Genomic DNA, 25,023 nt, shown 5'->3' on the forward strand with positions numbered 1-25,023 from the left:
TTGTCTTGTAGGAGGTGATTCTAAAGGAGATTGAAGTCGCGAGTTCCTTAACTTTCTTCAGTGAAGAAGAGGAAGGACTGCGCCCGCCAGTTATTTATATATACGCTGTTATGGACTTGGGATTGGTTACTCGTTGTCATGGTTTTGTGTGCATCATGAGAGTTGTAGTTTAATGTGTTTGAACTTTGAACTTGCTGTTACCAATAAAGTGAAGAAAGGACTGCATAATCCTCGCCTCTGTGTCCTTAATGGAATTGAAAGTTTCCTTCAGGATAGCTAGGACATTTTTCAATCTGCTGAATAATAAAGAGTGAAGCAAGATATGCATAAGCCTCGCCTCTGGTCCTGACATAAAATTACTATTTTTTCTGTATGGAGTATTATTAAAGCAATACACCGCCTTCAACATTACACTTCATGCAAGCCAACAGACCCAATTCAGACGGAAGAATCACAATTTTTAAATCCAAAAATGGCTTTACTTTGTCTGTCGCCCGTCCGAAATTGTCTCGGCTCCAATACGAAATTTCCTAGCTATCGTGAAGGAAAGTTTCAATTCTATTAAGGACACGGAGGCGAGGATTATGCAAATCTTTCTTCACTCTTTATTCAACAGCAAGTTCAAAGTTAAACAAAAAATGAACAGAAAAACTACAAGTTCCATGAGCCCGCCGCCATGGTAACGAGTATCCAATGAGGTGCCCTCCTTCACGTCAGTATAAATGGCCCGAGACACGTCACACTTCCTCGACTTCACTGCGGAAGGAATCCTGGTAGAGTCAATTGGTCGTAGTTTCGGAACCTAAAAAAATAGGAGCAATTAGATGCAAGTCCGATAGAACACAGTAAAACCCACCAAAGGCAGCAAAGTTATGGACTCAAAACACATATAAATGAAAAATATATATCTGAATCAAGTGTTTTCCTGAAAATTTAAAACATGAGCAGAATAACCAATAAACAAAGGCATAAACGCAAGTATACCACCTTGCTACGCAGATAGACGTAATCGGGAGGGAACATATCCGCGAAATGTATGTGGGTGGGATAATCCTCGCCTCCGTGTCCTTAATAGAATTGAAACTTTCCTTCACGATAGCTAGGAAATTTCGTATTCTATCACAGGACCGGAGGCGAGGATTATGCAAGTTCAAAGCTTACTTACCACCAGTGCGGCTGCGTCGTGAATTGGTTTAAAGTAAAACGTCTTAAAAGTAGACTCTGAAGACCAATCAGCAGCATGCATGATGTCCTCCAATCTGCCCCCCACCTGTATGGCTTTGGACGCCATAGCTCCCCGAGTAGAATGAGCCCCAAAAACTCGAATATCTATACCTGCCTCAGAGAGAATCCACCGGATCCATCTGGCAATGGAGGGAGAAGAAACCGCCCTAAACGGCCTCTTAATCGAAATCAACAATTGAGTCTCACCTGGGGGTCTACAAGAACTGGTTACCTCCTCATAGACTTTGAGACATCTAACCACACAAAGCCTCGGGAATCAGGAAAAACGGGATAGGACACCGACCTGATATTATTCTTTGTCCTCCTTGCAATAGTAAACGTGACTCCTTCCGGAGTAAAGACTCGAGCGGAAACATCCAGTGCTCTGATATCTGACACACGCTTACAGGAAATGAGGCAGAGAAGCATGGCTAATTTTGCCGACAATTCCTTCATTGACAAATATTGGTTGTCCCGCCAAGAGGATAAGAGATTAAGAACCAAGTTCACATCCCAGAGCTCCGAATATCTAGGTTGTGGAGGTCTGGAGAGTCTAATACCCCTAAGAAGTTTACAAACCCAGGGATGCCCCCCAATCGGGAGATTATTCAGGGGAGGATGGCCCGCCGAGATGGCTGAGCGAAAAGAATTGATGGTGCGATACGCTAAGCCGGATGCAGCTAATTCCGCCAGGAAATTGATGATGTCGGCAATGCTGGCCCCCATGGGATCGCAGTGTTTGCCCACACACCAACTAGACCACCTATTCCATGCTGATCTATATCGTTTGCATGTACCAGGGGCCCAGGCCTGTGCGATGAAGTTATTAGCTTCCTGCGAAAGCCGGTTGTTTTGCCAATGATGCCGGAAATCTTCCAAGCTATGAGGGGAAGATGACCTTGAAGGATTAGAGGGTGGCAGCACCCCGACGGATCCAGGAGTATCGAGGGAAAATCCGGGAGGCGAAGAGGACACTCGCACGAGAGTTCCAGCAGAGTCGGGAACCATGCCTGTGATCTCCACCAGGGGGTTATTAGAATCACCGTCGCCTCTTGGCGGCGAACTTGAGCAGCAACCCGCGGGATAAGAAGAAACGGGGGAAAAGCATAACCCTGAAGCGTGCCCCAATGTTGGAGAAACGCATCTACTGCCATCGCCCCCGGATCCGGACGCCAGCTGAAGTATAGGGGAAGCTGGGCATTCCAACGAGACGCAAAGAGATCCACTGAACAGGGACCCCAATGATCCATGATCGCCTGAAAAACCGAGCGATGTAGTCGCCAATCGCTGGGATCCCGGAGAAAGCGAGAATTCCAGTCTGCCCACACATTCTGGGTTCCCGGAAGATACTCCGCTGTGACTGAGATTTGGTGTTGAAGGCAAAAATGCCAAAAATCTATCGCTAGCCCCGCTAGGGCTCTTGATCTTGTCCCCCCTAAACGATTTATGTATTGCACTGCCGATACGTTGTCCATCCGTAGTAGAACTACGCATGAGACCTTGTTTCTCGTGAGGGACCTGATTGCAAAAGAACCCGCCAGGAGCTCCAGGCAGTTGATATGCATGGTTAGTTCCTGCGGGGTCCAGCGTCCCCCCAACGAGATGTCCCCGCAACGAGCCCCCCATCCCTGGCGACTGGCGTCTGACTCGATCACCAGATCCGGGGCCGCCCCAAAGATGGCCTTGCCATTCCATGCCTCCATGTGGTCCAGCCACCAGCACAACTCCGTCCTGGCCTCTTGGGACAGGGAGATCAACTCGGAGTACGTCACCCCTCGGTGAAGGTGAAACGCTTTCAAGCGTTGCAGGGCTCTGTAGTGTAGGGGACCCGGAAAAATGGCTTGAATCGAAGACGAAAGCAGGCCTACTACTCTGGCTAACTGGCGTAGAGAGATCTGGTCCCGTTGCAGGACCTTTCTCAGTTCCTTCTTTATTTTGGAAATCTTTGTCGCCGGGAGACTGAGAGACGCTGAGCGGGAATCCACTAGAAACCCTAGGAAGACTAACGATTGAGTCGGGGTAAGTTGCGACTTCTGTTGGTTGATCACAAAACCAAGGTCCTGGAAAAGCGCAATAGTTGTGTTCAGATTGAACATCAACCGAGACCTGGACTGATCCATCAAAAGGATGTCGTCCAGATAAATTATGAGGCGAATGCCTTGTAACCTCAGAGTTTCCACTACTGGTTTGAGAAGTTTTGTGAAGCACTATGGCGCCGACGACAGGCCGAAGGGGAGTGTGGTGAATTCGAACACCTGGTTGTTCCATAAGAATTGCAGGAATCTGCGATGGGGTGGAAAAATAGGGACCGTGAGGTACGCGTCCTTGAGATCTAGACGAACCATCCAGTCCCCCTGCAAGAGGAGGTCGCGGAGCAAGTGAATACCCTCCATCTTGAAATGTCTGTAAACCACCCACTCGTTGAAAGCACGAAGATTGATAACGGGACGAAACCCTTTGTCCTTCTTGTCCACTAAGAAGATGTTGCTTACGAAGCCTGTGGGGTGAAGGGTAGTAAAGGAAATGGCACCTTTGTGAAGAAGGGCCTGAACCTCCAAATCTACGAGTTCTGAGTCGTCTGCCGAGAACGCGATGGGCTGAGGCAGTTTCCCCTGAAATGGGGTACCCCAGAACTCTATTTGAAAACCCGAGACAGTTTGCAGAACCCATGCGTCGGAGGTAATGCGCCTCCAATTGTCCCTGAAAAACCTCAATCTCCCGCCAAAATTTGTTGGGAAAAAAGGGATAAGCCTCACCCGAGGGACCTCCTGGGGCATTATATGCTCCTCGTGTATTTCTGGAACCTCTGCCTCTTCCCCTGCCTCTGTTGGGGAAGAAAGTTCCTTGTCTGCCGTCCCTCCAACCGTTGTTGCGGAAGGAGCTGGGGCCTTGCTGGAAAGGACGGCCGGAAGAGCGACCCCTGCCTCGCCCGGCCCCGCCAAAAACCTTGTTGGGGAAAACCTTCTTAATCGAAGATTGCGCTTTATCCAAAGCTGAAAACGTAGCCACAAATTTTCCCAACTCTTTCACAAAGGGATCGCCAAATAAATTGCCTTGGGCAACAGCCCCTGCCTCCGAGTTAGACAGTTCCCCTAACTTGGGGTCGATTTTGATCAGTAAAGATCTGCGTCTTTCTGCAGAGATGGCACAGTTCGCGTTGCCCAGAAGACAAACAGCTCTCTGAGCCCATCCCGCAATGATGTCCGTCTGAAGGGGAGTGTTTGCTTGCTTGGCCCGCTCCGCCAATTGAATAATTTGTGTGAGGGGACCTAACACATCAAGAAGTTTATCCTGGCATGCCCTCCAGGAGCGATCAATCCCTTTCTTGGGATCCTTGGTGTACTTGGAGAAAAACGTACACATTTTTGGGTCAATAACTGGCGTGAGAGCGACCTTATCTGATAAAGACGGGCGTGGGCACTCCGCCCGTAGACGAGCGCGCACCTCTTTGTCCAGAGGTTGCCTAATTTTACCGGCGACATATTCAGCCACCTTGTGGTCTGGACGCCACTCCGAGGAACGCGGATGGTAGATACCCTCCGGCTCAAACATATCGGAGTCAGAATCGGCGTGATCCGAAGGATCTGGTAGGGTAGCACCCGGACGCCAAGGGCGACCCGAGTCGTCATCTAGAGATGATGAGTCCTCATCTGAACCTCCCATGAAGCCTTTGGGGGATCCCCGATCAGGGTTCCATAGTTGGTGAAGCTTGTCACCCAGTACTCCGGGCAAACGGTCCTCCCGGGAGGGTACGCGCTTATGCGCGCGCGCACTCTTGGGATTGGGTGAAAATACCCCATCCCCCAGGTGCCCCGCGTCGCGCTTGCGCATTTTCCTGGGGGCTGAAAGGGTAGAGGAATCACCCTCTGCTCCCGTCACACCAAACATGCCCGTACCTCTGGACACCTGTTCAGTAAGCTTAGCTACAGTATCCCTAAGAGGGGCCAAAGCGTGAGAAATAGCCTGGGAAAACAAAGTGTCCACTCCGGGGGGAAGGGTACGGTGAGAGGGACCCTCACCTGGGGACATGTTGGGAAAAGGTTCATTCTCTTGGGAGGAATGCATAATGAGGACTATGACAGAGTGTACACCCAACAAAATATATACAATATATAGGGCAAAATCCCTACCCCCTCTGTCACTGACAGTAAGTCAAGAAAATAATGCCTTCCCTAATGGGGTAATTCTTACCCAAACGGGTGTCAGGGTAGGGAAGATGAAAAAATGCACCAGGGTGGCAACATGCAATAGAGGAGAAACCCTCAAACCTGGGAAGAAAAGTGGTTAATGCAGATATGCCTGCTAAGAGACTGAGTGTGTCATCTGGCAGGCCTGGAAATCAAACCCTGCTTGTCTGGGTGAAAGGCAGGAACCTAACTCCCTGGACACAACAGGTTTCCCCAAACAGCAAACGCGAAGCGCGAGCCACGCGCTGAAAGCAACGCGCTCTTCGAGAACGAAGAAACACAGCGCGCGCTCCCTCTGGTGGCCCCGACGTGTATTAACACGCCGAGGGCCGAAAGGAAACTAAGCGCTCGAGCGGCCCGTCCGTTCCGGACCGCTCGTGGCGAGAAAGCGGCTACAGAAAGCCCCGTAAGACAATTGAGCGGCAGCGCGTCAAGGCAAGGAAACAAGCTCCCAACGGAGGCAGAAAAAGCACTTATCTGAGCAGTGAAGAAAGAGGAAGTGTGACGTGTCTCGGGCCATTTATACTGACGTGAAGGAGGGCACCTCATTGGATACTCGTTACCATGGCGGCGGGCTCATGGAACTTGTAGTTTTTCTGTTCATTTTTTGTTTAACTTTGAACTTGCTGTTGAATAAAGAGTGAAGAAAGATTTGCATAATCCTCGCCTCCGGTCCTGTGATAGAATTGAAGTTAATGGGAGAAAACATTCTCCTTATTATTATTATTATTTTAAATCCCTCACTTTCCTCTTCTAAAATGTTGGCAAATATGAGTATTTTAATACTGTATATTTATAACTTTTAGTTCAGTCCTTTTAAATGTTTTATTGTCTTTTTGAACATTTTCTATGTATTGTTCTCACGTTTGTAATCGAGCAGTCGCTCATCTGTCACTGTGATACCAGTGGTTAAAACGTATGAGCTGCGAGATAGTCTGTCTTCTTTGCCAGTGCTGTGAGTCTTTCTACTAGCTCTATGTCTGTAATGAACGGACTTGTGAACTTAATATAACGGCCAGACGCTCCTGGTGCCTAGGGTGACCACGTTCTCGTTTCTTTTTTTTTAATTGTCCCGACACTTTTGGCTCAAGCAAATACATGTCCCTGTTTTTAACCTGCATATTAAGCACAGTGTTTTGGAGGGTCAAATAAAACATATATCCGTGTTTTCACGTTGAAAATCTTGTCACTCTGTTGGTGCCTTAAATCTCTAATTGCGCTTTTGTTTTGCCGGGGGATTTTAGCTTTTGGCCCGTGACGTCCCGGGTCCTCTTTCCCGCTAGGATCCAAATATTGGTGCCTGAGGCTATTTGAAAGCGCCATGTTCAAATAGGTCGCACCTAAAGCTGCGGCCATCTTAAAGCGGAATGAACCTACTCAGCGGCCATCTTGGTGCGTACCGGAAGACCATTTTACGACTCTATAGTCGCCAACCGGAAGTTCCGGTACATACTCCATGTGGCTGCAGAGGCCTCGTTTCTGTTCTTGGGATTGTGAGAGTCATCTTTGTCACACCTGGATAGCCTCCTCTCGGTTGGGAGAGCCACGCAACTATGGTTCACAAGAGCAAGGTAAGGCGAGTGCGGCCGAACATCACACTTTATTCCACACATTAATTAAAGCTGTTGGGAAGTGGATTACCTCGCACCAATAGTAAGAGTTGCCGTAAACTAGATATTTTCTGATGTTTGTTGCGTGTTGATATTACGAACTTTTTGTGCGACAGTATGATGCAAATTTTCTGAGATTTAGAGGCATTTAATGATGGACATTTATCATGGCTGGGTGGTTCTTGATAATATAATTATTTTTAGGCCTCGGAGTTTGACTTGGTAAGATATGAGAACATATGCCGGGATTTATTATGGAACAGAATATGAAGATTTTTTCTCTTCATGGACTTGGTTTGAAGTGTGGGGGCTGTTAACCTACATTGACCACGCGTAGGGATGTTTAGTTTACCAGGTTTATGTGTCAACAGGTTCGGGTACAAGCGGTATAAAGTTTATATAAAAACCCCACCACGGAACTAGGGGCCAGATGTAGCAAAGGTTTTTACCCATTCTGTGTCTATGGGGAAAAAAGTGTTCGTACATATGGCCCTAGTTGTTACTGCGTCTCAGTTCTTCTTTTAATGGTCCCTCTATTGGCACATTTTTCACCTAGAACGCTCATTCCATTTCTCAGTAAACCTCCTCATACATGCTATGATTACAAGATAAAAACCTTACACCTGTCCTCATGACTTGCGTTTTCAGAGGGTACTCCCGTTTTTAGGTTGCAGCCTACAAGACAGCTCACCTGTCTGGGTTGCTAAAGACATCTTGGGGACTTTCTGAAAGTTGACATAGGAATGCATTCCGCCCGTTGATTATCATTTGTTTTGTGTAACTCACTTGCTTTATTTGCTTTAGGCTCTCTAGGTTCTGTTAGTTCCTCTAACATTTGTTCTTATCACATTTGCTTTGCATTCAAAGACATAGATCAAATTTCAAGCTGTCTTCTAATGGAGCTTGGTGTTTACTTTGCTTTTGGCTGACTTTGAAGTGAAAGTATTCATAGGAAAGAGGAATGCAGATTATTCTCTCCATGGATCCCTCTTGTGCCCCTCCTATGCTCCATTTACAGGTCTGTAACATAACCCTTAGATAGTACATCATTGGACAGGAGGATGCCAGATTTTTGTTTTGGTAGATTGGTAAATGGGTTACTGCTTTTAACTGGGAGATTTTTAGGTACTTGCAGTTCATGAATTGTAACCCTTCTAATACACCACAGTGAGCTACCTGTGACTCCCACGCCTTGTAACCTTTACTATTTTATGCAGCAAACATCTTGTACCATGATTTATACACATATGATTTCTTTCAATGTATGTTATGTAAAGCACTCTGACACCCTGCACTGTGATTAGTGCAGAAAAAAAAATAGTGGCATTTGCTTTATTTGTGCAGATACTAGACAGACCAATTCTTGCAGTGCATGCCTTTCTCTTATAAATAGGTTCTGAACAAAGTCAAAAGCATGCCTCTATTATGCACATATGAAGTGATAACCTCTCCTTTCCATTTGCATCTAACTGTGAACCTCCAGACTGCACAGGATCAGATTGGGTCAAAAGGAGGCCTTTTATCTTTGGCCCAGCTGGAGCTATATATATATTTTTTTTATCCTTTCTTTTTTTTAAGCGCCTTCTCGGCCTTCATGTTGCTGCTTAAAATAAAAGCAGACCATGTGCAGGCTCTTCTAAACGTATCCTGGTGTCTTAAAATTACACAGAGACAAGTTCAGCATAGGCAGAAAGGCAAAGTTGTTGTTCACTAACAACGCCCCATTACTGCTCTTCTAAGCACCTCAAACCACCTCTTTCTCCCCCAAGCTTAAAACACACACTTCCAGGAGCATACTTTATTTGCAGACAGCAAGTGCAGTGATACCAAAACAGTAAGAGCGCATGGAAACATTAAACCTACACTAACGCTTCAATTTTCATTTTAAACAGCCAAAAATAACACAATTCCTTTAATTGCACTAGAAGATACCACGCACCGCCTAGACCAGAATATACATGTTGACCCTAGCACTGTGTTTAAATACAAAGTATAGCTATTATTTGCTAACGCCACTACTTATCACCCTGCTTCAGGGCAAACACACCTACAACACTTACCTGACCAGACATTACATTTGTTCAGCGGTACAATGGCACTATGCCCAACACAAACACAATGAACATAAACCACAACTTCATTTCACCCATCTACATATTCCTCTATCCCTAGACTCACCTCACCCCTCCCCACGTTTTTACAAAGTCCTAACTTCCATTCAGGCCCAAAGTCTACTGGCTCTTGGATGGTAATTTCACTCCTTCGTGCTTTTATGCACAAATGTGCAACTCCTCACCATTCATTCTAACAACACTTACACTGCATCATTCGTGCCCTTTGACCATGGACAACTAATAAAAATATATACGCTTTCAGGCACGGTCTTTCACTTATTATATGACATAAACAACACAAAAAGCCTCTCTCTTTTTTTTATTGCTTTTCCAGCCCGGTCCTATACTATATTAGTGTGCCTTAATTACATTTCAGGTACTAGATGCAGTAACATCTTATCCTAAAAATAAGATCAACGTACAATAATAATTTGTTGAGTCAACAGTAAAATACAGTTGCATATTTAATACAGCTACAACTCCGGACACAATACTTCTGTCTCAGAGCACTTTTTCATTAAAATAGATTTGACATACATGTGTTATCACCTATAAACTATGCCAATGTGTTCTTCTGAAACAACAACAAAAAGGATACAATTTCCTCCATCTCTATGCCACTGCTCTTTGCGCCACTGCACTCTACAACACTCTACTGTGAAACAATGCTTTCTCCTCCACTTCAGTCTACACGTCTGTACTTTTCTCAGCACTACTGTATTCTAAGCCAACACACTCTACTTTATTCCGTGCCACTGCACACTACTCTACTCCAGGTCACTTCACTGTACGCTGCTTCACTCCATCTAAAACAATCTGCTCTACACCATTGCAGTCTATGCCACTCTACTCTGTGCCACTCCACGGCACTGTGCTGTACGCTAGTCTACTCTAAACCACTGCACTCTACCCAATGTACTCTACACAACTTTACAAAAAAAAAACACTCTATGCCAACTACACTGCGCACTATGCCACTCTACACCATTGTACTATATGCCATTCTATTCTGCACCACTGTACTGCAGGCCACTGCTCTCTACAGCACTCTACTCTGCGCCAATGCACTCTTCTCCACTTGCTTCTGCGCTACTCTGCATTCTATGCTATTGCACTTACTGTGCACCACTCATCTCCATGCCAATGCATTCTATGTGGCTCTATGGTACACCTCTGCACTCTATCCTGCACAACTTCACTCTACTCTGTAACAATTGGCTCTATGCCACTGCACTCTACATCACTACTCCACCCTGCACCACTCCACTCTACACTACTTAACTCAAAACCAATGCACTCTAATCCACGCACTCAATGCCACTCTATTGTGCACCACTGTACTTTACACCACTTCACTCTAGGCTGTTCTACTCCACTCTTCAATTCTCTACTCCACTCTGTGCCACTTCACTCAATGACACTTAACACTACTCCATGATGCTGTACACAACCCCCATGCCACTCTATGCCACACCAACACTATGTGCCATTCCACAACACTGTACTCTACTCAAAGCCACTCTGCCATTCCACTCTACGTCAATCTGCTCCACTCGATGCCACTCAACACTCTGACACTCCACTATACAACACTGCCCCCCTCCCCACAACACTCCATAACGCTCTGCGACTTCATGCCACTTGACTCTAACCTATACCACTCAAGGCCTCCCTACTCACTCCATAACACCCTCTCTACTCCATAGCACTGTACTTTACACCACTTCACTCTCCTTTGCACCACTTCAAGCCATGCTGAACAGCTGACAAGCTGGTGTACAGCATGGGTAATGTAAGGAAATGCCTCCTTGGCATGGTTGCCCCCTGACTTTTTGCCTTTGCTGATGCTATGTTTACAATTGAAAGTGTGCTGAGGCCTGCTAACCAGGCCCCAGCACCAGTGTTCTTTCCCTAACCTGTACTTTTGTATCCACAATTGGCAGACCCTGGCATCCAGATAAGTCCCTTGTAACTGGTACTTCTAGTACCAAGGGCCCTGATGCCAAGGAAGGTCTCTAAGGGCTGCAGCATGTCTTATGCCACCCTGGAGACCTCTCACTCAGCACAGACACACTGCTTACCAGCTTGTGTGTGCTAGTGAGGACAAAACGAGTAAGTCGACATGGCACTCCCCTCAGGGTGCCATGCCAGCCTCTCACTGCCTATGCAGTATAGGTAAGACACCCCTCTAGCAGGCCTTACAGCCCTAAGGCAGGGTGCACTATACCATAGGTGAGGGTACCAGTGCATGAGCATGGTACCCCTACAGTGTCTAAACAAAACCTTAGACATTGTAAGTGCAGGGTAGCCATAAGAGTATATGGTCTGGGAGTCTGTCAAACACGAACTCCACAGCACCATAATGGCTACACTGAAAACTGGGAAGTTTGGTATCAAACTTCTCAGCACAATAAATGCACACTGATGCCAGTGTACATTTTATTGTAAAATACACCCCAGAGGGCACCTTAGAGGTGCCCCCTGAAACTTAACCGACTATCTGTGTAGACTGACTAGTTTTAGCAGCCTGCCACAAACCGAGACATGTTGCTGGCCCCATGGGGAGAGTGCCTTTGTCACTCTGAGGCCAGTAACAAAGCCTGCACTGGGTGGAGATGCTAACACCTCTCCCAGGCAGGAATTGTCACACCTGGCGGTGAGCCTCAAAGGCTCACCTCCTTTGTGCCAACCCAGCAGGACACTCCAGCTAGTGGAGTTGCCCGCCCCCTCCGGCCCGGCGCCCACTTTTGGCGGCAAGGCCGGAGAAAATAATGAGAATAACAAGGAGGAGTCACTGGCCAGTCAGGACAGCCCCTAAGGTGTCCTGAGCTGAGGTGACTCTAACTTTTAGAAATCCTCCATCTTGCAGATGGAGGATTCCCCCAATAGGGTTAGGATTGTGACCCCCTCCCCTTGGGAGGAGGCACAAAGAGGGTGTACCCACCCTCAGGGCTAGTAGCCATTGGCTACTAACCCCCCAGACCTAAACACGCCCTTAAATTGAGTATTTAAGGGCTACCCTGAACCCTAGAAAATTAGATTCCTGCAACAAGAAGAAGGACTGCCCAGCTGAAAACCCCTGCAGCGGAAGACCAGAAGACGACAACTGCCTTGGCTCCAGAAACTCACCGGCCTGTCTCCTGCCTTCCAAAGATCCTGCTCCAGCGACGCCTTCCGAAGGGACCAGCGACCTCGACATCCTCTGAGGACTGCCCCTGCTTCGAAAAGACGAGAAACTCCCGAGGACAGCGGACCTGCTCCAAGAAAAGCTGCAACTTTGTTTCCAGCAGCTTTAAAGAACCCTGCAAGCTCCCCGCAAGAAGCGTGAGACTTGCAACACTGCACCCGGCGACCCCGACTCGGCTGGTGGAGATCCGACACCTCAGGAGGGACCCCAGGACTACTCTGATACTGTGAGTACCAAAACCTGTCCCCCCTGAGCCCCCACAGCGCCGCCTGCAGAGGGAATCCCGAGGCTTCCCCTGACCGCGACTCTCTGAAACCTAAGTCCCGACACCTGGGAGAGACCCTGCACCCGCAGCCCCCAGGACCTGAAGGACCGGACTTTCACTGGAGGAGTGACCCCCAGGAGTCCCTCTCCCTTGCCCAAGTGGAGGTTTCCCCGAGGAACCCCCCCCTTGCCTGCCTGCAGCGCTGAAGAGATCCCGAGATCTCTCATAGACTAACATTGCGAACCCGACGCTTGGTTCTACACTGCACCCGGCCGCCCCCGTGCCGCTGAGGGTGAAATTTCTGTGTGGACTTGTGTCCCCCCCGGTGCCCTACAAAACCCCCCTGGTCTGCCCTCCGAAGACGCGGGTACTTACCTGCAAGCAGACCGGAACCGGGGCACCCCCTTCTATCCATTCTAGCCTATGTGTTTTGGGCACCACTTTGAACTCTGCACCTGACCGGCCCTGAGCTGCTGGTGTGGTGACTTTGGGGTTGCTCTGAACCCCCAACGGTGGGCTACCTTGGACCAAGAACTGAACCCTGTAAGTGTCTTACTTACCTGGTAAAACTAACAAATACTTACCTCCCCTAGGAACTGTGAAAATTGCACTAAGTGTCCACTTTTAAAACAGCTATTTGTCAATAACTTGAAAAGTATACATGCAATTTTGATGACTTGAAGTTCCTAAAGTACTTACCTGCAATACCTTTCGAATGAGCTATTACATGTAGAATTTGAACCTGTGGTTCTTAAAATAAACTAAGAAAAGATATTTTTCTATATAAAAACCTATTGGCTGGATTTGTCTCTGAGTGTGTGTACCTCATTTATTGTCTATGTGTATGTACAACAAATGCTTAACACTACTCCTTAGATAAGCCTACTGCTCGACCACACTACCACAAAATAGAGCATTAGTATTATCTCTTTTTACCACTATTTTACCTCTAAGGGGAACCCTTGGACTCTGTGCATGCTATTCCTTACTTTGAAATAGCACATACAGAGCCAACTTCCTACATTGGTGGATCAGCGGTGGGGTACAAGACTTTGCATTTGCTGGACTACTCAGCCAATACCTGATCACACGACAAATTCCAAAATTGTCATTAGAAATTGATTTTTGCAATTTGAAAAGTTTTCTAAATTCTTAAAAGACCTGCTAGGGCCTTGTGTTAGATCCTGTTTAGCATTTCTTTTAGAGTTTAAAAGTTTGGTAAAAGTTTGAATTAGATTCTAGAACCAGTTTTAGTTTCTTAAAAAGTATTCCAACTTTTAGAAGCATAATGTCTAGCACAGATGTGAATGTGGTGGAACTCGACACCACACCTTACCTCCATCTACAGATGAGAGAGCTAAGGTCACTCTGTAAACTAAAGAAAATAGCAATGGGCCCCAAACCTACCAAAGTACAGCTCCAGGAGCTTTTGGCAGAGTTTGAAAAGGCCAACCCCTCTGAGGATGGCAACTCAGAGGATGAAGATAGTGACTTGGAGGGAAATTCCCCCCCTCCAGTCCTACTTAGGGAGAGCAGGGCTTCTCAAGCCCTGACTCCACAAATAATAGTCAGAGATGCTGGTTCCCTCACAGGAGGGACCAACAACTCTGAAATCACTGAGGATAACTCCAGTGAAGAGGACATCCAGTTAGCCAGGATGGCCAAAAGATTGGCTTTGGAAAGACAGATCCTAGCCATAGAGAGGGAAAGACAAGAGATGGGCCTAGGACCCATCAATGGTGGCAGCAACATAAATAGGGTCAGAGATTCTCCTGACATGTTGAAAATCCCCAAAGGGATTGTAACTAAATATGAAGATGGTGATGACATCACCAAATGGTTCACAGCTTTTGAGAGGGCTTGTGTAACCAGAAAAGTGAACAGATCTCACTGGGGTGCTCTCCTTTGGGAAATGTTCACAGGAAAGTGTAGGGATAGACTCCTCACACTCTCCGGACAAGATGCAGAATCTTATGACCTCATGAAGGGTACCCTGATTGAGGGCTTTGGATTCTCCACTGAGGAGTACAGGATTAGGTTCAGGGGGGCTCAAAAATCCTCGAGCCAGACCTGGGTTGACTTTGTTGACTACTCAGTGAAAACACTAGATGGTTGGATTCAAGGCAGTGGTGTAAGTAATTATGATGGGCTGTACAATTTATTTGTGAAAGAACACCTGTTAAGTAATTGTTTCAATGATAAACTGCATCAGCATCTGGTAGACCTAGGACCAATTTCTCCCCAAGAATTGGGAAAGAAGGCGGACCATTGGGTCAAGACAAGGGTGTCCAAGACTTCAACAGGGGGTGACCAAAAGAAAGGGGTCACAAAGACTCCCCAGCAGAAGGGTGATGAGACAACCAAAACTAAAAATAGTAAAGAGTCTTCTACAGGCCCCCAAAAACCTGCACAGGAGGGTGGGCCCAGAGCCTCTTCACAAAACAATGGGTACAAGGGTAAAAACTTTGATCCCAAAAAGGCCTGGTGTCATAGCTGTAAACAGCATGGACACCAAACTGGAGACAAGGCCTGTCCCAAGAAAGGTTCCACTCCAAACTCCCATCCAGGTAACACTGGTATGGCTAGTCTCCAAGTGGGATCAACAGTGTGCCCAGAGCAAATCAGGGTCCACACTGAAGCTACTCTAGTTTCTGAGGGTGGGGTGGATTTAGCCACACTAGCTGTCTGGCCGCCTAACATGCAAAAATACAGACAGCAACTCTTAATTAATGGGACTAGAATAGAGGGCCTGAGGGATACAGGTGCCAGTGTCACCATGGTGACAGAGAAACTGGTTTCCCCTGGCCAATACCTGACTGGAAAAACTTACACAGTCACCAACGCTGACAATCAGAGAAAAGTACATCCCATGGCAATGGTTACTTTAGAATGGGGAGGGGTCAATGGCCTGAAACAGGTGGTGGTCTCCTCAAATATCCCAGTGGACTGCCAACAGGCCTTTGACACCCTGAAACAAGCAATGTGCTCAGCACCAGTTCTCAAAGCTCCAGATTATTCTAAGCAGTTCATTGTGCAGACTGATGCCTCTGAACATGGGATAGGGGCAGTTCTGTCCCAAACAAATGATGATGGCCTTGACCAGCCTGTTGCTTTCATTAGCAGGAGGTTACTCCCCAGGGAGCAGCGTTGGAGTGCCATTGAGAGGGAGGCCTTTGCTGTGGTTTGGTCCCTGAAGAAGCTGAGACCATACCTCTTTGGGACTCACTTCCTAGTTCAAACTGACCACAGACCTCTCAAATGGCTGATGCAAATGAAAGGTGAAAATCCTAAACTGTTGAGGTGGTCCATCTCCCTACAGGGAATGGACTTTATAGTGGAACACAGACCTGGGACTGCCCATGCCAATGCAGATGGCCTTTCCAGGTTCTTCCACTTAGAAAATGAAGACTCTCTTGGGAAAGGTTAGTCTCATCCTCTTTCGTTTGGGGGGGGGTTGTGTAAGGAAATGCCTCCTTGGCATGGTTGCCCCCTGACTTTTTGCCTTTGCTGATGCTATGTTTACAATTGAAAGTGTGCTGAGGCCTGCTAACCAGGCCCCAGCACCAGTGTTCTTTCCCTAACCTGTACTTTTGTATCCACAATTGGCAGACCCTGGCATCCAGATAAGTCCCTTGTAACTGGTACTTCTAGTACCAAGGGCCCTGATGCCAAGGAAGGTCTCTAAGGGCTGCAGCATGTCTTATGCCACCCTGGAGACCTCTCACTCAGCACAGACACACTGCTTACCAGCTTGTGTGTGCTAGTGAGGACAAAACGAGTAAGTCGACATGGCACTCCCCTCAGGGTGCCATGCCAGCCTCTCACTGCCTATGCAGTATAGGTAAGACACCCCTCTAGCAGGCCTTACAGCCCTAAGGCAGGGTGCACTATACCATAGGTGAGGGTACCAGTGCATGAGCATGGTACCCCTACAGTGTCTAAACAAAACCTTAGACATTGTAAGTGCAGGGTAGCCATAAGAGTATATGGTCTGGGAGTCTGTCAAACACGAACTCCACAGCACCATAATGGCTACACTGAAAACTGGGAAGTTTGGTATCAAACTTCTCAGCACAATAAATGCACACTGATGCCAGTGTACATTTTATTGTAAAATACACCCCAGAGGGCACCTTAGAGGTGCCCCCTGAAACTTAACCGACTATCTGTGTAGACTGACTAGTTTTAGCAGCCTGCCACAAACCGAGACATGTTGCTGGCCCCATGGGGAGAGTGCCTTTGTCACTCTGAGGCCAGTAACAAAGCCTGCACTGGGTGGAGATGCTAACACCTCTCCCAGGCAGGAATTGTCACACCTGGCGGTGAGCCTCAAAGGCTCACCTCCTTTGTGCCAACCCAGCAGGACACTCCAGCTAGTGGAGTTGCCCGCCCCCTCCGGCCCGGCGCCCACTTTTGGCGGCAAGGCCGGAGAAAATAATGAGAATAACAAGGAGGAGTCACTGGCCAGTCAGGACAGCCCCTAAGGTGTCCTGAGCTGAGGTGACTCTAACTTTTAGAAATCCTCCATCTTGCAGATGGAGGATTCCCCCAATAGGGTTAGGATTGTGACCCCCTCCCCTTGGGAGGAGGCACAAAGAGGGTGTACCCACCCTCAGGGCTAGTAGCCATTGGCTACTAACCCCCCAGACCTAAACACGCCCTTAAATTGAGTATTTAAGGGCTACCCTGAACCCTAGAAAATTAGATTCCTGCAACAAGAAGAAGGACTGCCCAGCTGAAAACCCCTGCAGCGGAAGACCAGAAGACGACAACTGCCTTGGCTCCAGAAACTCACCGGCCTGTCTCCTGCCTTCCAAAGATCCTGCTCCAGCGACGCCTTCCGAAGGGACCAGCGACCTCGACATCCTCTGAGGACTGCCCCTGCTTCGAAAAGACGAGAAACTCCCGAGGACAGCGGACCTGCTCCAAGAAAAGCTGCAACTTTGTTTCCAGCAGCTTTAAAGAACCCTGCAAGCTCCCCGCAAGAAGCGTGAGACTTGCAACACTGCACCCGGCGACCCCGACTCGGCTGGTGGAGATCCGACACCTCAGGAGGGACCCCAGGACTACTCTGATACTGTGAGTACCAAAACCTGTCCCCCCTGAGCCCCCACAGCGCCGCCTGCAGAGGGAATCCCGAGGCTTCCCCTGACCGCGACTCTCTGAAACCTAAGTCCCGACACCTGGGAGAGACCCTGCACCCGCAGCCCCCAGGACCTGAAGGACCGGACTTTCACTGGAGGAGTGACCCCCAGGAGTCCCTCTCCCTTGCCCAAGTGGAGGTTTCCCCGAGGAACCCCCCCCTTGCCTGCCTGCAGCGCTGAAGAGATCCCGAGATCTCTCATAGACTAACATTGCGAACCCGACGCTTGGTTCTACACTGCACCCGGCCGCCCCCGTGCCGCTGAGGGTGAAATTTCTGTGTGGACTTGTGTCCCCCCCGGTGCCCTACAAAACCCCCCTGGTCTGCCCTCCGAAGACGCGGGTACTTACCTGCAAGCAGACCGGAACCGGGGCACCCCCTTCTATCCATTCTAGCCTATGTGTTTTGGGCACCACTTTGAACTCTGCACCTGACCGGCCCTGAGCTGCTGGTGTGGTGACTTTGGGGTTGCTCTGAACCCCCAACGGTGGGCTACCTTGGACCAAGAACTGAACCCTGTAAGTGTCTTACTTACCTGGTAAAACTAACAAATACTTACCTCCCCTAGGAACTGTGAAAATTGCACTAAGTGTCCACTTTTAAAACAGCTATTTGTCAATAACTTGAAAAGTATACATGCAATTTTGATGACTTGAAGTTCCTAAAGTACTTACCTGCAATACCTTTCGAATGAGCTATTACATGTAGAATTTGAACCTGTGGTTCTTAAAATAAACTAAGAAAAGATATTTTTCTATATAAAAACCTATTGGCTGGATTTGTCTCTGAGTGTGTGTACCTCATTTATTGTCTATGTGTATGTACAACAAATGCTTAACACTACTCCTTAGATAAGCCTACTGCTCGACCACACTACCACAAAATAGAGCATTAGTATTATCTCTTTTTACCACTATTTTACCTCTAAGGGGAACCCTTGGACTCTGTGCATGCTATTCCTTACTTTGAAATAGCACATACAGAGCCAACTTCCTACAGGTAAATTCATACTGGCAAAGCCAATAACACTTGCATAGTTGGGACCTGTTGGATTTGCCAATGGTTGTTAAGGGTGTTTGTCTCATGGTTGGCATCATCAGAGGGTACCTGATCATCAGACATTTTGTATTGCTGATAAATGTCAATTACTGATTTGAATATGTTCTGGAGTCACATCTATAAGTCAATCAAGTTTCTTTGATAATTGCAATCCAGTGAGAATATACCACAGGCAGGTCACATTCTTCTGTAACAATACAGAAACCATCCACCAGAGATTATTAATACAGAATGTGGAACCTCCCAGGACTTCAAAATTCTTTCAAAAGCAGCCTTTCTATTTTCATTATTAAACGCCAAAAATGGGGACCATAAAATGAAATGTCTCCACAGAAGACAAGCAATAGAAACGCACGTTTCTGAGTTGATGGGTAATCTACCCCATAAACAATCATTCAACCACCCAGGAGTTCTTTTAGCCCTCGAGTGGTCTGACCTTTTCATGCAATCGTATGGCTGTGTCATTCCTCCAGTCTTCATCTGCATCACCACCCACAGACATCACTTCAGTTGAATCCAGCTCTTCACTTACCCTATTCTCCATCATCTCAGTATCAGTCACCCATAATAGGCCAATACAACCTCTCCCGTCCTCTTCACATTTTCCTCCTCTGTGGTACGTAGTGGCATTCCTCCTGTGACCATTCTTTAGTTCTTTGTAATTATCTTTCACAGTATTAGTATGGACGGGTAGCATTTTGCTAGTTGTTCTGGCTTCACCTTGAAACAGTCCCCTTCGCTCACCAGTGGCTTGTAAGCTGATACGCAGCAGAACTTTGATAGTCTGATGTTACTTTACTTTTCATTATAGGGCATTTCCCCTAAGGTAATATTTTCCACAAACAAAATGCATTACACAGGTTACGTAAGTTCAGGCAAAAAAAATGGAAAGGGCTTGTTACTAATGTAATAGCGTTATTAAAGGTATTCACATACCATGGGGGGAAGGTGATGGAGAAACAAGGATGTAGTTTGAAGGTAGTGCATATTTATGTTTTCAGAATTGAGTTTTCAGCTTCATCAGACTGAGCAAGGTGGAGATCTTTAGGGTAGATCAGTCTCTCTTGAAAGTGTACTTATCTTTTATTGTAAATATTATCATATTACTCAGTTGGCAGATTATACTTTGACACACATTGACAAATCTTCTCAAAAGTTCCCAAAAAAGTCTCATCCACCTCGGCTCCTTTCTGGAAAGTTTTGGGGTGATCTGTCAAGCGGGCGCAGAGATAAATTGGAGTGGTCCGTGGTCCCTGAATACATTTTCCCCATGCAGTTTGCCGTAGGAAAATTGAACAAGGATACTGCAAAAGAGCCTGAACAGAATTGCACTAAATGAGGCAGATAGCTAGATCATGGTCTGTGAAGAGTGCTTTTTGTGATTTGGTGTAAATTTGTTCAGTAGTTTAAATAAAAATTAAGGTTTAAAATGTATGTATATATCACGCTACAGAGGATCCCTGGATCCAACAGATCAAAAGAGATGATCTGATTAGCTTCTTCCACATCAATAAGGATGTGTTAGCAGCCATTCTAGGACTCAGTCATCTGTCCTGCAAAATGGTGAAAAATACATAAGGAGTGCATGGCATGCCAAACGCCCCTGGTCATGTTTTTTTATAATTATATAATGTTGCGAAGACGCAGTGCCCAGACTAGGGAACCTAAAAAAAAAAGTGTCTGGCTCCTGCTAACACCTACAGTGCATGCTGTCTAGGAAGCCAGCAGAGACTGGCCCCCCCATCCCTTGTGGGACCAGGACACCCCAACAGCCCCCCCCCCCTTCCAAAAATACCAACCCGAAAGTTTAAAAAGACTGCAAGTGTCACTCATTTATTATTCAGTGCTCTGGGAAGGAGCTTTCTGTAATGCCATTTGTAGGCTAATTTAAACTTATTTATGTTTATAGTTGTGCCTCAATCTGGACACGGACACCACCTGGGAATGTTTTTAAGTGTTGTGAGGAGCTGCAGGGAGTACCGTGCAACCCCCCTCCCCTTTGAGAAACTCTTTCAAAAACGCTTTGTTTCTTGGGATTTGTAGGATGTGACACCTGTAAAATGTGTTGATATTTTTAAGCATACCCTGAGCTGGAACCCTTTGCTCTTCAGCTTTGGAATGAAGGATGGTGGTTATGGCTGGCTGCATTATGTGGCTTAAAGAGAGACCCAGACACCTGCAGACATGCCAACTTATACTGTACCACCCTGTGTCTTGCAATTTTGGCTGCCTTCACACCTGATCAGAAGCCAAAATCACATTGTGGCAGACAGAGGGAGCTGGAAACAACTGCAGAGAGGCTGCAAGCAGGCAATGCCCATTAAGGGATGTGAAAACGCTCCAGGATAATATTGCCAACCGCCTCAACAACCACGTGTTGCTGTTTGTTTGTGGTGGAAGGAGGACGATGGGGGCATAAGGCATAATTGTAATGACCCTTTGACAAAACGAGTAGTGTTGCATTTTATACATTAACCATGACTTACAGGTAAAAAAAAAACAACACTAGAAATGCACTGGAAAAAAAAGACAAAGTTTAACTTGACTGTTGTATTGGGAAAACCTTAGAAATTCACTGGAATTTTTTTTTAAAGGTTAATGGGACATTATAGCTAGGTGAAAATGTCAGTTAAAACAGCATTATAATTTAACAAAACCAGTGAAATTCACCGGTTTTATTTTTCTCGAGTAACTATAACTCGTGCCCCCACCATGCACTCTGTTGTCATTAATTATGTAATTCTAGATGTTGCCAGTGATGTCATAGAGCTTGTCATGAGTGAATGTGTGGGATAATTAACAGTGCATGACGAGGGCACAAGTTATAGTTACTTAGCCTTCTGTTGAGGTCTGGAATACTGATTAAATAATTATTAAAAACAACAAAATGTCTTGGTTCATTAGCTTAATAGCTCTAATCACTGTTTCTTTTTGCTCTTTTAGACAAAAAATCAAAAGAAGTCCCGGGCTAGTGCCATCCATGTTGCCAAGGAGGAGTACTCATCTGTGCCACACTCCTTTGTGTTCCACCGGGGACAGATTGGCAAGAATGTGCATGAACTCATCTTGAACATGAGAAGGGTGATGGAGCCCTTCACAGCAACTTCACTTAAGGTACACTACCTCTGAATATTTCTAAAGTGTCCCAGTGCTGGTATCATTGCACATTGGGAAACAAAGAGCTTTCCTATTTTCAGTATTTTGTAGAAATGCTACTGTGCTTTTTTTCCGTATGACTGCTTCAAAACTGATGACCATACGATAGAGCTGTTGCTGAACATAACACAGAAGCCATGTTACTTGGGATGCTCAAATATTCCCCTAATTTAACTTTAAAAGTTGCTAGGACCTTTATTGTTGTATTTAATAGGTTGCCCAGTTACATGCATGTTTACCTGACTATTCACTGTCATCACAAGTTGCTAAAAAACAATTAAGGTAGCTATTTTGGATGCAGATGATGATGCCATATGTTGACTGAGGTACCTGTGACTTCTTTGAAAGTAAACGCTCTGATGCATCCTTGAAAGGTTTTACTTTTTCCCTAAAATGGTGGTGATGTTGAATAAGTGGTGTTGCTCAGTTGTGCCAGTCCCTGGACCAGATTAAGTCCTTTTCCTCCAAATTCCTCGAGTGTAACATTGTCCTCTGTGCCAAAAGAGACACTGGTGTTGGCAGAATGTTAAACAAATTGTAGCGCAACATCTATGTGTAGGCGAACAGCTCACTCCATGTGCTTCAGAGTTAGTCATCCTGTTTTCAATTCTTCACAGCATCTCATGTCTGTTGGATATAGCTCATCTGGTCCTGTTTTATCTTAGCATCCAGGTACTCCTATCCTGCATTATAACAGAAAGCAACATTTATAAAATTACAAGAGTGTAAAATAAAAAACCTGGACCTTTTTATTTCGGCAAAATTGAGATGTGAGAGCTCCCATCTCTTGCCTTCTTGAATGAAATAGGAAGGATCCTTTGAATTTGGTCAGAAAAATCCAATTTGTAGAATAGTTTCTTCTTTCAGAGTTGGTTTCACTCAGTTTTGTAGCTGAAACTTCATCTTTCAGTTCATAATTACACTGTTGTGTCTGACTTTATTTTTTTTCCTAATTGTATCCCTATTTGTTAATTCGCTCGATTGTGGTTTTAGGTCCGAAAGAAGAATGCTCTCAAGGACTTCGTCTCGGTGGCTGGTCCTCTTGGAGTGACTCATTTCCTTGTGTTCAGCAAAACCTCAACTGGTGTAAATTTTGTAAGTAAAAGTGTTATTGTAAAGTCTCTTTCCAAGATTTCAACGTGAAGGTCGAGAATTTGCTAAAGGCGTCAACAGTTGGATAATTAACTTAGAAAAATGATAGTTTATAAATCTTCAACAGAGGAATGTCCTCATGCACCAGTACCTGTTTTGTGAGCGAATAACTTTTCACAAACTTTTGAATAAGCTTGGGGTACACCCAAACCAAATACCATGAATAACAACTCATTTTAGTAGCTGCAGCACACCGAATTGAAAATAAAAAAAAAACCTTTTGGTGTCTTAATTTTAAGCTTAACCCCCTCTTCTTATATGCCAGAGTCAACAAGACCCACAAGAAGCGGTTCCAGATCCTTTCCCTTTTGGTGGGGCAGCATGTAAAACGTTGCAGCCTCTTCCCCCTCCCAAGTGAATTAAGTTGGTCGATTTTCTATATGGTACAGCAGTACGTTTCGCAGAGTTTGAGTATGATTTTGATGTGAGTGGGTTATAGGTCACGCTAAGTTGAATTATATCCTCTAGTTTTGTAAGGATTTGTAAGTCCGTATTAAGTTATACTATTTTCAGGTGCTGCCAGAGCAGGCCAAGTCTTTTCCCTTATGTTTTTTAAAGCAGTTTTTATTATTTTCCAGTGTTGTACAAATTGTCCACCCTTCCCGTCCATTCTTATGAGATAACACTTCATGCTTAAAAGTAAATGGAGAAGGGCTCTACTGAATTACTTTTTCAGGTCCTGTATGGCTTAGTCTTACTAAGAGTCACTTAAACCTTAACGTGTGAGTGTGCAGGGAGTTGGACATGGTATGGCCATCATTATGACTATGACTAATTTGATCCTAAGGGAACTGCTCCTGTGTTGATTTACAGGTCACTGGGTGTAGTAGTGTGTAGGTCCATGGTTCCCAATATACTGCTAGGGTCTGTTTGCGTAAAGCTCTCTTCTCTCTATGCAGGGGTTACCCCTCTGCTTAGGCCCATCTTTGGATCTCACTCAACCCTTGTGTATTCATTGAGGGACAGGGAGTGGGAAGCTTCCATACCGATCACCTTTTTGGCTAGTAGTATGACTAGATCAGTGAAACAGATAGTGGCTTTCTTGCTTTTGGGACTGAGGAAAAAAAACCAGTAGGCAGTGCGCTACAGTGGAAACATCAGTTCTCTTAGTGGCTGGCCCAGTGTTGGTTAATAGCACCATTCAGAATGTTCTCGAGATGGAGCACTTCCAAAACATGGAGCAAATCTGCTGAGGCATCCAGTAGGCTAGGGATTATTAGTTGTATCAATGGGGAGTCAAATAACCTCTGTGGAGTATATAGATTTTGGTGTATTTAAATTGCGCAATTCTGGAGACCTTATGGTGATAATCTAGAATTTGTTGCCATTCAGAATCACTGCCCTAGCGTCACCTCCAATGTGTTTTTCTAGGTGCAGCAAGGTCCTGTTTGAGTCTGGATAGCAGTATTTAAAAGTCTGTGCCGTCAAGCACCTGCTGTGACCTCTTGTGTGTATAAGTTGATTGGTATCCGCCTCGAGGTGCGCAGTGTACAAGTGTGTACCTTTGTTTGCTTAATGGTTCCATATAACCTTTCCGCAGAACAAATTGGATGCGGAGGTCCTCCAAGCTCAAGAGAGCCTTGTCTGAGAGCAAGTCTCCAATTGTATTATCAGCCTCCTCCCAACCAGCTTCTTACCAAGACCATAGTATACTGAGTGATAGTGTTGGGGCATAATGTTTCACTTGTATATTGCAGAAGAAGCTGTGTCGTAAGCAGTTATGTGCATTATTTAAAAGGGATTTTGGCTTGGGGCTCCAAGGAGGAAGGTTCCGTGCAAGTTCCACTGTGCAGTTACGTACGTGAGACCTCTGTCTTCCTGGTGATGCCTGGCCAAACAAGCTACCCATTGAAGCTGCACCGCAAGGTAGTATTTGGAGAAGTCTTGCATCCCCATGCAACATCCACACATTGGAAGCCTTAGTTT

The 25,023-nt window shown here is 46.1% G+C and overlaps 1 protein-coding gene across 1 annotated transcript in view; it reads left to right on the forward strand.

Annotated features, from left to right (window-relative positions):
• The first annotated feature begins 6,849 nt into the window (after positions 1–6,849).
• The window catches only part of PPAN (peter pan homolog), a 121,585-nt gene continuing 103,411 nt past the window's right edge, over positions 6,850–25,023 (forward strand). Inside the window, exons 1-3 of the mRNA XM_069231810.1 lie at positions 6,850–6,982; positions 21,733–21,903; positions 22,939–23,040. Coding sequence (XP_069087911.1) covers positions 6,965–6,982; positions 21,733–21,903; positions 22,939–23,040 — 291 coding nt within the window. The 5' untranslated portion in view covers positions 6,850–6,964. The remainder of the gene's footprint in view (positions 6,983–21,732; positions 21,904–22,938; positions 23,041–25,023) is intronic.

The sequence above is a fragment of the Pleurodeles waltl genome, chromosome 4_2 (genome assembly GCF_031143425.1).
Source record: "Pleurodeles waltl isolate 20211129_DDA chromosome 4_2, aPleWal1.hap1.20221129, whole genome shotgun sequence".
In the NCBI taxonomy this organism is placed as follows: Eukaryota; Metazoa; Chordata; class Amphibia; order Caudata; family Salamandridae; genus Pleurodeles; species Pleurodeles waltl.